The 13,932-nt window shown below is 42.5% G+C and overlaps 1 protein-coding gene across 1 annotated transcript in view; it reads right to left on the reverse strand.

The window, feature by feature from the left end:
• tspan9a (tetraspanin 9a) overlaps window positions 1-5,211 on the reverse strand; it is a 59,764-nt gene extending 54,553 nt beyond the window's left edge. The window contains exon 1 of the mRNA XM_054620409.1: window positions 4,843-5,211. Within this exon, the coding sequence (XP_054476384.1) occupies window positions 4,843-5,211 (369 nt within the window). The remainder of the gene's footprint in view (window positions 1-4,842) is intronic.
• Window positions 5,212-13,932: the final 8,721 nt, after the last annotated feature.

Genomic DNA, 13,932 nt, shown 5'->3' on the forward strand with positions numbered 1-13,932 from the left:
AACAGCAGCTCCGCATCCCAGTTGATCTGCAACATGAGCTAATGAGCTCAGCGGCGCCGCACAACACGGCTGGGAAATCGAAGCAGCCGGAGAGACGTGTAAATTAGAGTGATGTCACCAGACGGTCTGCTGGACGAAGGCGGGCATACGGAGATATTTACCAAGCAGGTCAGCCAATCTGAATCGATGCCAAGCAATCCATAGAAAATGCTAATAACAAGACTTCAACTGATTAAGATGCATTAACATATAATGATGTTTACTATGTAAATGCCGCAGAAAAAAAGAGTCTCAGGTTAGGCCATGTGGCAACTATATAGTCTTTATAGAGTATAAATGCTTGATAGGGATGATTCTAGAAGACATATAATCTGTGACTGCTTGGATTGACTACTGATTGGATCCGCAGACTACCTTTCCTATCATAGCTGGAGGCGTAAAATTCAGGTGGACAGACTGGCTGAGGTTGAGGCTTAATTCTGCCAATTCAAACCCAAATCCAATTCAACAGCCAGTCTTTCACGGTGGATTGACAAAATGAAATGCATGTGACAGCACAGCATATACAGCTTGTTTCATCATCTCGCAGAGCGCACTCAACCCTCATCTATTTTCCCTTGCCCCGATTCTTGTTTCACCTGGCAGTGACTGATGGAGTTCAGCTGTGCCTCTTGTGTAAAAGGAGAAGAAGAACAAGAAGAAGAAGAAGAAGAAGAAAAAAGAAAACGTTTGTTACAATACACGCTTTCTTGATCTTTTTAAAGTGACTAAACTTTTCATGTGCCGGTATTGAGAAGTAAAAATAAGCAAATTGCTATAGCACATCAGACCGAAAAATTCCCGGGGGTAAAGGGACAGCTTGTGTGAAATGCTTTATGGAATTTGACTCAACCAGACCCCGATGTTCAAAAACACTTCTTACAAACCACCTTGACTTCGTCAATAGCTCTTCTTTTCATAGCGTCACAGCGCAGGTACATTTGAAACCTTAAATGTCGAGCACAGTGATTAAATCGATGTAGAAACTAATCTTCTGTTGCCTCAGACCAAATGGTTTATAAATCCCGCAGCAATCCCCTAAGTAAGCACAAGAATTCATGAATGCTAAACACATTTGGTTTTCTCTGCTCTAACAAAGGAGAGGCTTTGATACTACCACCCCTCATGTACTTGTAGGACAAGACTGCTGAGCTGACACTTTTCTTTTAAATATGAATATCAAATGAGGTTTTAGCTTTTGATGTGGCACGATGATGGCAAACCTTGTATGGACCCTTTAACCTACAGTGCAACCTATCTCTTACAAAGGAGAGGACCTTGTGTGTGATTTGGCTTGTGATTTGGCAGAATAAAGCCCTATGATCTTTTACTGTTCAAAAGGTGCTCAGTATCACTGGACAAGACAAATACGTTCAACAGTGGACAGTAAATTGAATTTTAAATGGATGAGATTAACAGAGGAGGCTGCGAGCACAGAGGACGTACTGCAGAGTAAGAGGCTGAAATCCTTGCTCCCAGCAAGAACACCAACACTAATATGCTCACAAGGCTGACACCAATAGGACTTAACATCAATCAGCCTATCAGGCTGGTCAAACAGTCCCTGTCAGTGTGTGTGAGCACAACAGGCCCCCCTCCCGACTAAACAACACATTGTCACCGCACAAAGGCAATTTGCTTTCACGACTGTTGGCTTTAGCATAGAGCTGTCCTGAGGAGTCGTGCTCTCAATCCTAACAGCACCACCCAATACTGTTCTAATCCACCCGAGACCCCCCCTACAGCTCAGACTCCTCTAATCCTTATAAGAAAGAGGAGCCAGATGGTCATGAACAACTGCTGGGGGGGCCTGAGGATGAGCGCATCTATGGAGATGCCTGGAGTGCCTGCCGCTGTTTACCTTGTGCTTCAAGTTACCACTGTAAGCCCCGTGGAGCGGGTGGTGTTTCGGTGGGGAGAGTACTTGGAGAACGAGTGTGTGTTTGCGTGTGTACGGCAAGTGTGCTCGTGCATGAGCGCACAGTCAGAAAGAAGAGACCCCCGCTGTACCTGGCGTCGCGTTACAGCAGCACATCATTCTCCCTTCAATCCTGAGATGAGATGTCAGAGCTTCAGAGGCAAACCTCCCTACCAGCTGCAGTAACCTTGTGATTCCTGGAGTGTCAGAGGTAGAGCAGTGCTGTCCCAGGGGTGTCAAGATACAACATACCTCTTACCCTCCCTACTCTATATCTCAGAGTGCTCAGTGCACCCGGTCCCCAGCCTCTTGCTGATGAGCGAACCCTTTATTCCCAGCTCTGCTAGCCTTCAACTGGGCGCATCGCTGCCCCAGAATCCAAGAAAGCCAGTCAGCCAGCCAGCTGCCGATGAGCCTCGCGCTGTCACATGCTGATGGCCGGATCCTCCAGCCACATGCTGCATCCTCACCCCCTCATTACCCCGGGACACTGATTAAACTGTCCCTAAAATTATCTACTGGTGGGAGGAAAACAAGAGTATCAATCTGCAGGAACAGAAGGGGAAATGCATGGTGGGTGTTCATTAAGTGAACATTACCAGAGTAAAAATTCAATTATTTCACAGCAGGGGATGTGCTGCGCTGGGGTAAAAGTCCATCGCCACTTAAGGTCCCTATGTCCCCACGCACACACATACACACACAAACACATGATTACAGAGAGAATCACTATAGCAAGAGCTTCAAACACACTTTCAGGATGGTTGTAATGCATTTTAATGGAGGCCAACAAGCCAGGCTCCACATGAATCGGAAGCCACCAGCCTTGAAATCCAAAGCCTTTCCACCTCCCCATTAGTGGTGTGCAGCAGCCGGTTATTAGTGGCGGGGTTCTGCCACTGAAAAGGGTTAAGCACAAATTGAGCCTGGAAAGAAGCTAGTGAAGCGAACACCTTCACACAAATCCCCCCCGAGACTGCCCCTTAAGAAGATAGCAAATCATAATGACCTTATGACCTCTGCCAAAGGTTGACCTGTAGCAGCACACTGAGGTCGCTTCTGAACTATTAAACGAGCCAAGCGGGCCAGAACTGACATACAGGTAACTGATGGTTTCACTCTGCTAATGTAGGGTGTGATAGGGCCTTGATCTGTCATATTACACTTGTAGTTCAAGGAAAAAATATTGATGAGCAGTGGTAATTCATCGGATGAATGAATGTATCAATGCGTCATGTGCCATGATCAGAACCTGTGACCCCATAGGTGTGGCTCCACACCTATGGGTGTTCTATAAGAATTATCCATTTCATCGATATAAATGAAGCTTTCACAAACAGAAAACCTTCGTAATGATTATTAACTGGGATCAATCATTTATGTGGCAGGCAATCGATTAAGGAAATAGCTTAAAATGTCCCTCCCCATCTAAATATCAGGGCCGGAGCACTTACTTGCACTGTAGATGTACAGCACGAGTTCAAAGGAGGTGTCTGCTCCCATCAAGGTAAGTCAATGTCTGCATTAATTAATCCAACATCAGCTAATTGTTTCTGACCCTTTCATTCCCTTAAACAAACATTACATCAAGGAGAGGCACGCTGAAGAGCCCCTGAGCCAATTTGTCTCTGGCAATCGCTCTGTGCTTTTTCTCTGTGGATGGGTTAATGATATGAGTATGATGAAGGAGATGTCGCCCTGGGGCATCAGAGACGTCCACAGCTTTAGGGCCAAAGTGCCCGTCCACTGTCAGTGCTGATCGTTTAAGTATATGGAGCGGACAAAGGGACGGATCTCGGTTTGTGTGGTGCATGTGTACGTGTGTGTGTTTTCAATGCTGGCCTGATCACAGCTGGGCTCAGGCTAATGCCTACTTTGTTGCCTCCAATGTGCCCCAGTTAGCAGGGCTCACAACCAAGTGACATGGTAGGCCGGGGTTGGTGGAGTCCCCAGTGTTGCGGTGTTTTAACGCTTCGCTGCATCCACACAAAAGACTTGGCCTCATAACCTATAAGCCCTCTAATCCATACTGTAAACATTCAAGGGATGCCCACTTTTACTACAAATGCCCATGCTTGGGCACACAGCGGAGCCTGCCACACGCTGGCCAGGTCTTTGTGGGTTAAATATATTAGGATTCTTTTTTTCTATTATTACTGAGCAATACTACCAATATGAATAATTAAAACATTTAAAATTACACTGATGGAGCCAAATGTCCAGGTGGATCAGTCTTGTACTTAAAGTTTCTTGATTATTTGGTGTCAGCTTCACCCTAGAGCAAAGACATTTCATTAAAAGAGAGAATAATAAAATGAAGCTCAAATATCAGATCATATCCAGAATCACCCAAAACTCTTGCTGACCATCTCAACTCATATCTCCTTGGTGCATAATGTGTCACTCATCAATGTAACTGTACTGTAGAGGCATATACTCTTTCACTTGCATGCCAAAAGGTTCATTTCAACTCCCATGCACACCGTAAATCATATAACCCTCTGAATGAGTGACCCGTATGAACCCACCACAATCCCCTTCTCACATACAAAAGAAGACCTGGTGCAATGCCACTGACTCTGTCATATCCAGAAATAGCAACGTGCATACGGAGAAACAGGCATTGGCAGTCTGATGTAATAAAAACACATGATTGCAATGACAAGAATCCCTTTGCCATCATGTTTCAGGATTAACATTTAAAAAAAAACTTATCACACACTCATTTGTGAAAACCGATTCAGAGTATGATTAGTGCAGAGTTACTAAAGCCAGATTTACTGCATTATCTTTTAAGCCATATCCACACATTTGTATCATTAACATCAACTAGATTCATGTGAAGTGTGATGAGAAAATCATTGAGAGAATGATGAGCCACTTACCCAGAAGATGAGATTGAAGATGAACATCATATACTTCAAGCAGCAGAGGCAGCCCCTTGCCATGTTGCACTTCTTGAATTCTAAAAGGAACACAAAGGATAGATCCAGGTAAAAGACCACGTATTTGCTGCCTTTGGGAGAGCTGTACTTGTTGTTGGTCTTGTCTCCGGTGCTGGTGTCAGCCGCCACTCCAGCCTGCCCCTGCTGTGCGTCTTTGCGCGGCCCCGTAGAGCCGTAGAATGCGCCGGCAGTGAAGCCGCGGCCGCCAAACGGTCGGCCAGACGTGGAGGCTTGAGCAAAATCGGAGTCACGGCTATCTACGGAGGGGCTACGGTGAATGGCTGACTCCTCACTGCTGGACTTCTCCATGCTCTAGGGCTGCAGCTGCTGATGAAGGGCTCCCTGACGCACAGTCTACCATAGTCTCAGGGATGACAGGACAGAACAAGTCCCCCCTTCAAGTCTCCACTGCTTCCCACTCTGAAGCAGCAAAACGATAAAAGCCTCACAGAAGCACAACTACATCCACCTCAGAGCACACAGTTGGGGCGAGAGAAGTCTTCAGTAGAGAAGTGAGTAGAACTGCACATCTGAGGCATCTATGCCCGGCTTAAGTGCTGCTGTCTTGCTGTGATAGTCCTGAAGTGGCTGTGCAGAAGAGACCTGTGAGGAGCATTACCCGTCAACCTTATGACAGGACTGTCTTTCCTGGGAAGAAGTTAAAGCACTCCCTCTGTCCCCTCTTGTAATTTCACTCTCCTCCTGTGCTGCTTATTGCTGCCGGGCTGCTCCAGTGGGAAAGAGACCCCGGTGACTCTCAGCTGCTCCACTTCCACGTAATCTTGCTGATCTGGTAACTTTTTCTCCCGTCCTCTCTCTCTCTCTCCACTGCTCTGCTCCTTCTCTGTCCTCCTCTCCTCTGATGCAGTCTTCCTCTTCCTTTACACTTCTCTCTCTCTCTCTCTCTCTCTCTCTCTCTGAGTGTGCCTGCCTTCTCTAGTGTACCATTCTGTGCTCAGCGGCTCAGTCCTCCGCACTGCCTGCGCTCTGCTCTCCCGATGGCAGAGCTCTAGCTGATGTGCTATTATCGGCGGACACGTCTAACGGGCATTCCCTATCTCCCAACAAGAGCACTGCCCTCCTCCCCCAACTCTCTCTCTCGCTCGCTCTCTTTCTCTCCCCCTCAGCCCCTCCTTGCTGAGAAGACAGCCAATGCAGCAGCTGCAGCCAGATCAAAGCTCCTCCTCTTCACTCCCCGTATCTTTAATGAGCCCATCACTGTGTTTGCTTTGACTATACACGTTCAGCAATTTCATGTTTGCTGTCAGGAGAATTGAGAGGCCAGAGATCAGCTTATGAATACCAAAAAAAATAGAAGTGTCAAGGTAATTGTAGATTAGTAGGTGTCGTGTGTGTGTGTTTGTGTGAGTGTTTCACTGTCAGTTTGCTGCAATTTCACACCCTGTTATAGTTTGTAATCTGTAATTTTATTGATTAATGTTGCCGTTAATAACCCATAGTTAACTCTGACAGCAGGTGATTTATCTTATTAAAAATGGTGAACACTCTCCGGGGCAAATTCCAGGTTGTAACGCTGCACAGATTGACACGACAAGCTGATTTTACAGAGCTTTGACTTTAAATTGACCTAGCTCCCCAAGTGTCTACATGTGCATATCATTAGAGAACAAAGGCTAACTATCTAAGGACCCTTGAGGGTCAGATTTTAATAAAACTGGATAATTATTGCTGTTTTCAGATTGTGTCTATCTGTGTGACCTCACAGGAGCTTAGTTTTAACCTCAGGTGAGAAAACAATTGGAATAATATAAATGCCCTTACTGAACCTTTTTCTACAGAACTGTCAAGCTAAATCAGGTCTACCACAAGCCTGCACATTGTTCTGCTTCGGTAATGGTCTGGAGTGCCGGTGATGGCTCAACCTCCAGACAGATGGAGAGAGAGTTTCAACTGAATGGTCTTAAAGGTAAATCCAGTAATACCCAATCGACATAGACAAGCTAATCCAATTGTATGTTTCACCATTGTAGAGTAAAATACAGCCCTTGGGGAAGCACAAGTATTGTGATTGTAATGCATAGATGGAAGATCAGGTTTCAGCGATTGGTTAGGGATGCAATTTAACAGCACATTCAAAGTATGATGGTTTAAAATTACGAAATATAAAAACCTTTGCATATTAAATAATACTTAAACCTGGGTCCTGCATTATCGATCTAAAGGAAGAGTTGATACATTACTAATGTTTGTATGTGATACAATACAAGACTATAGCCAGCACCAGGCTTTTCTGCCAGTGTATTGCAAGCCCACTGGACCAACATTTGGTCACAACACACAGACATTTATCTTGAAAAGAAATGATGCAAGTAACAAGCTGAAATTTCACACGCTTACCCTGACACATCCAGGACTGATCCTTGAGATGTACCTGCGTCACAGTGCGTCATAGTTTAAAGAAAAGGGCTACTGACTAAGCTGTGGTATTTGAAACGTTAGGAGTGAGAACATGTTGGTATGTTTCGCATATTATGTGCATAACCTATGTGCTGTTGAGAAAGACAGCGTGTGAAAAAATTGCTACAACTCCTCAAAACCCAAGCCAAGTTCCAGTGTCTTGTTTGACACCTGGCTGCTGATTAAAGTGCAGTGGGTTAGCCCCAGAGGTGGACTGACCTTTAAGGTGGACCAGTTATTCTCATTCTATTGACAAGCTGCTCCTCAGAGTTTTGCTCAATACACTGGGGGAATGGAGGAAACCCTTTCCCAACATATATATATATAAAAAAATCTACATCTACAAGCACCACCGGATCCCAGTCAACAAATATTCCATCAGATATCTCCTAAAAGTCCACAACTTTTACTTTTTACACTTTGGTTTCTGTAGGGATTAAACAAATGAGATACTACAAGCTAATTAGTAAGCTTTAGAGTAACCGCTAAATGGATTTAGTTTTTTTGTTAAGACAGAGCAACGCTAGCTGTTTTGACATGTTTCCAGTCTTAATGCTAAGCTAAGCTAACCAGCGGTGGGCTGTCGCCTGATATCTACCATACTGACATGAAAGTGCTTTCAATCTCATCTATACTCTCACATGAAAGCAAATTTTTTTTATTTGTGTGAAACAATTGTATTTTTTGAGTTTTCTATGTGGCTCAGAAGAGCTTTTATAAACTGAAGGGTTTTAAATGTGCAGAATCTCACACATTGAAGTTGCATGACTTTGATCTTACACCCGCCTTTTAACAGATCATTTGCTTTAGCCTCAACAAAGCCTTGATTTTCTTTAAACACACATTTTGCAGTTCTGGAGCCAGATCTATGAACTGCAAAAGGTACTTACTCCAAATCATCCAGGCAAATCAGTTATAAAAGCAGTCAAAATTAGACGTCACGCACTGAAAATAGCTTTTCACAAGTTGCCAAGGACATGGATTCCCATCAGCCCTTTTGAATGAATGTGAAAACCTGCCAAGACTCTCTCAATCCAGGCACCTTCCATGCCTTGAGTTTCAGGCCTTTAAGACTAAATTCAATACAATTTACGTCAGTGCTGCTCTCTCTGAGGGTTACCCACATTTATCAGAGCTCAGTGGGGCTCTGTGCATGTTACTGATTCCGCAAGTAGCCTGAAGGACACATCTGAGCCTGCTCCCTCCACACACAGATCCATCCATCGACTCAGAGCAACAGGGCTCTGCGCTTCTGCATTACGGTGAGGGGGTAAAGCGAGAGAGAAAAAGGCACTAAGTAAGACCCAGGAGAAATGGAGGTCTGTGGGATGACACAGAAGAGTTGAGCCATGAAGATACAAAATATGCGGAGCACAGCAGAGGAGACCAGAGCAGGAAGCCTGGGCTGAGATGGAGAATGTGAAGGGGACGAGATTGTATTCAAACATTCTCTATGATGCTGAGTAAAACTGGCAGCTTCATCGACATATTTATGGTGCAAAGACAGACAGGATTGACGAGATTAGAGTTCAGAGGGAACCAACAGGGACGCTCCCAGAGCTCTCCAGGCAATGCTTCACAAAGGGAACTAAAACACATTCCAAGTGCCACTATGAACAAATAATGTCACAAGTGGTGTCAGAAGCGCATCTCAACAATAGCATAATTTAAGAAGAGGTTAAAACTGGTGATAAAATAAATATATGTAAGAAATACAGCTCGGGTTTGATTTGGTGTTGCAGGCAGTATGACGCAACGACAGCATTGTATGTGGTTTAGATTACAAAGATATTGCAGTTTCTAACGGTAGGGTGTGAAGTGAAATATTCAACATCAGGAACCAGTCGCTTTAATAGTTTTTTTTTTTTTTTTCATAAAGCACTATGATTACTTACATTATCCTTTCAAGCCTTCCTCCAGCACCCCTATACATTAGAAAGCATCTGGCAGGGTTAGGTGACTTAACAGTACTATTTATTTATAATGTATTTATTTGAATTGTTCATTAATAGTAACTTCTGACTTTTTTTATGGTTTGTACCTTTATCAGTGTATGATTAGTGGAGTGCTGTATTTATACAGTGGCATAATCAGGTTGTTCAGAGGTTCACTACTCCTGGTGGCAATGCAAAGCTAGACATTGTCTGAGGAGGACTGGTATTCCAGTATCACACTTTCATAAAGTTGGGGACTTGCAAGAGATCGATAAAAAAAAGGAATGATCAACATTGAAGCAGCAGTGACCAAGACTCTTAGTTCTTCATATGGGTTAAGTTCTGACAATACTGGAGCCTACATCTCCCATAATGCAATTCAATTAGAGGCTTTCATTAGACCCTCCCTGACCAGTAAACACCCATGTCATCCAAACTCGACGTCACACTTTTATCATTATTACTTTGTGACTTATCATTATAAATTCATTTTCCTTTATTCAACGGTGATGACATCACTATAACATAATCAGGCTTCATTTCTCAGACTTAAGAAAGTTACCTTCACAAAAAAAAAAAACATTCTACAACTTTTTTCAGAGTACTACTCCTCAGGTCATCATCTCAGTACTCCTATACTAACAAGTATATCGATCTTCATTTGTAAAATTGGCGGGGTGGATCTTTCATGAACAACCAATATCAAAAACACAGCTTCCAACATGTGGATAGAGTCTGGCACCTACAGAACATTTAGGTATAGCCTGAACACTGTGGGATTTTACTGACCAATTATACCAGGTTACTACAGTTAAACTAGAGGCCACAGCTGGAATTCTCCATCTTCATCAAAGTCTAGTTTACAGAAATCTACTGCAGTTTAACACCCAGCATATCAACAACTCATTCATTTTAAGAAAACCCTTTATAGTTAATCTCAGAATCCAAACACAACCTACACACCATCAGTTACAGCCAGAGGAAGGTTCAGTAGAATAGAAAAAGATAGGACAGAATATAAATGGGCATGGCTAAAAAAATAAATATGAAACCCACTCATGTTATAAAGTTATTTGTATTATGAGCTGGAATCTACTTTTGATTAAGTGGTGCACTTTATCTGTGACGCCTGCACAAAATGACAGAGCAGTTTGTTTGTGTGAAGGCTGAGTTTGCATGAGAGAATGTTTTTTGATACCATAACATAATATATGAGAGTGTCATTTGAGACTGTGTGAGTGTGTGTGTGTTTCTTTTTGAAAGCCTTTGGTCCTTACTTCAGAAGTTTGTTTTGGTAGATTTTATTCCTTGATGCTTGCTTTCCTTGGATTTTATTCATACTAAAATAAATAACTGTTTCCTGTTTGTTTCTGTCTCTTTCAACACTGAGCAAGACTCTTGTTACTTATAATAATCTTTTGTCATTATTTTTTTACATTTTATAGACTGCATGACTAATTAGACTATTATTCAAAGAGCACTTGATAGATTTATCTATCAATTAAATGCAGCCATACTCATCTATGAAGCTCATTTTCCCTAAAATGTCACTGGATGAAAGACCATGGTTGCTTTCAACACAGCTGAGATAATTATGCAAACAAGATGGGGGAGTTCTCTACCTGTGGAAATGTGTGAAGGTGGAAGGTGGAGGTTATCTAAAGTAAATTACACACAATTTGTTTTCACATTGAGCTAATATGATACAGAAATCTGCAGGATATTTAACTCCCTGTTGATGAAATCTGCTTCAAATCTCGTGGTGTTTTGGTGGCCTAATCAGTTTCCGTGACTTGTTTACAGTACAAGAAAAATTCAATCAAGTTTTCTTTTTCATTCAATAAATAAAAGTTGCTTTCATTCAATCACCTTCCAAGATGCCTCTGAAACAAATTACAATTTAGACCTGCTATTTTAAGCTGAATTAATGAACAGATTCATGTCCATCATTTCAAACACAGTATTTCTTTTAAACGTCAGTGAGTCTCTGATATCCTGCCAATGAATGTCACTGATTTACTGACTGGAATTGAATCATGACAATCACAGCCGCAGTCACAAGGTCACCCCACACATGACAACATCCCAAAAATAAAACACTGGCTCTGTTAAAATGTCAATCGGAGAGACTTGAAGAAAATTGATGTCTTTTTTTAAATGACAGCATAAGGTTGTAACTGTGGAGGAACATAACCGAGGTCGTCTGCAGTGCAGTCATTCAAAGATTCAAATAGGGGGATTGCTGCTCTTTAAATGTGTAACAAAGAATGTCTTCTAGATAATTACTATAGCTAATATGCATTTGCTCATATTACACAAGGAATTAGTGCTGCATACCTTTTACCAGTCACTCTGAAACCATATCGGACCTGCAGAGATACAGTAAATGACATGCAAGGGCACATGGTCCTAGTGTGAATGTATGATCAAGGCCTGGGCATAAGGAGAGGATTAAAACTACAAAGGGTTTCCTCCCACCCAATATGTCGCTGCCAGTGGTCCTTAGCTCCTCTGAACGTTTGGCCGAGTCTGTTGCTGTGGATGCAAACAGACACTGCTAACATCATGGCATGGCATATGGACAGTATACTACAGTGAACAGTCAGAACTAACTAATCAAACAGGAAGATGGGAACATGCTTGCATCGACTTCTGCTCAAAGAATATGTAGTGATGTGTTAACACGGAATTAATTCCGCTGTCTGCCTCGTCCCCCTAATCAAATTAATATCAGACGTCAATCTGCTTTGATATTTATGGTTCTATTTTGGCCTTTTATGACTCTCTGGATATTACCCTCTGGGATTAGGCTGGCCAGACAGTGCCGCCATTCTACAGTCATTCTTGGGTGATTTGCAACCAAAAAAGTCAATAAAGATGTCTGGAAAGAGTGTTAATTAGGAATTTATGACATCACGCTCGCTTGAAGATCCAATTGTGATAGCATGTGAGGACTCCAGATAAGGGCACTAAAGCTGGAAAGGATCAAGTACCGTTTCTTAAAGTCAAATACACATCTGGGAGTTAAAGCTGGTGTTGACTGACCATATACAAAGCTCAGCACTGTTCCGCCAGACATATTTCACATTTGTTTATGTAAACAGTTTTGTATCTGTTTATCCGGCATCTCATGTGGGAAAATCCCTGACAGTGACATTGCGTGACGCAAAACCAACAGCTGAGAACCAGAGACGCGTGTTTGTGGCTCTTGTCGGGATTTGAGGGAAAAAGCAGCGGTTATGACGTATCTATAAACCTACAGACAGACACAGGTGCACTCAAGGCGCCCACACACACACACGGCCATATAAAATTAAATACACGTAAAGCCCCAAAGCCCCAGCAGCCAGTCCTGCAGCCAAGCCTCAATCTAAACTTAATTCCTTCAGGCCCGTCCATCAGTGCTGTGGGAGATACGGTTGGACAAGAGAGACAGGCAGGGTTTTACAAGGAAAGTGAGTATACTCTGACTACAGGATACTACATTAGCATTTAGATCAGAAAGTGTCTATCGTCATTGAAATGCAACATGGTATCACAGTGCAGTAAAGTCCAGTTCAATAGTGGCCGTTGCAAAGAGCCAAATGCCTGTGATGTCTGCAGTATGACACATGAATCCCAGAATAGCCCCGCGGATAAATCAGGAGTGACACCATGTTTTGATAATGCTGATCAAAGGAGTGGAATAGCTAAGTCCAACAGTGTCCTGAGCTTTATGTAATATTTAAGAGAGCCATAACTATGCGATAAAGATGGAACGTCAGCAATATGAATCTTATCCAGTTCACTGGGAATGTGTGGAGCCAGCCGCTGAATTTAGGGCTCGGTCATCGATTTGCTGGCTATGAGTTAATTAAACTTGACTGGGGGGGGTCTTTGAAAAGTACGCTGAATCTCTCCACCACCAGATTTGAAGGTACATTTCAGATTTTTCAAATATTGCTGAATGGTATCAGTCATAACACCAGACACAAAAAATTTAAACGAGCATGTGTCAATGATTAAGTATCATCATTTATTGACTTTTACCATAATCATATTAGGTTGATATAAACAAACACTGTTGTCTAAATGAATAACTTAGAGGAAGTTGTAATAAGAGGCTATTACTGTGCATTAGAACGGAGAGTTTTGTCTAATGTAATGTTTAACAGTGGGACAAAATCCTTTACTCTCGGTTTGATGATTTTATATGTTATTTTGAAAACATTTGTTTAATCATTAACTCATAATGATATCAGAAAACATCATTACTTACTAGTTATGTACACAAAGTTGTTAGATAATGCAAAAACACTCCATTGTGAGGCAGGAAAGTAGAATCATGCCATCAAAAGGTGTAAATCACGTCAACAGATTTTGCCTTGAGACTTGAGGAACAACACATTCAATGTGCATACATTATGGTGAGATAACACATGATACGCAAAGCTGTATACTGTTAAAAATGTAAAAAAATTGAATAATTTCCGTAAACTGGCACTGATTTTGCTTCTTGGGTTAAGTTACTGACTCCAAAGGTCAGGAGAGAAAAAAGGAAGCAGGCTCTTATGTGCTTTAAGAGGTGAAAGAGAGATGGGATAACGAGGATGTAGTTATCTCCAACTCATATGGAAAAAATGGCAAACCGCAACGGAAGCGATGCCACTCAGAGCTCAAGTTTCCACAACCTGCTGCT

The sequence above is a fragment of the Anoplopoma fimbria genome, chromosome 19 (assembly GCF_027596085.1).
Source record: "Anoplopoma fimbria isolate UVic2021 breed Golden Eagle Sablefish chromosome 19, Afim_UVic_2022, whole genome shotgun sequence".
NCBI lineage: Eukaryota > Metazoa > Chordata > Actinopteri > Perciformes > Anoplopomatidae > Anoplopoma > Anoplopoma fimbria.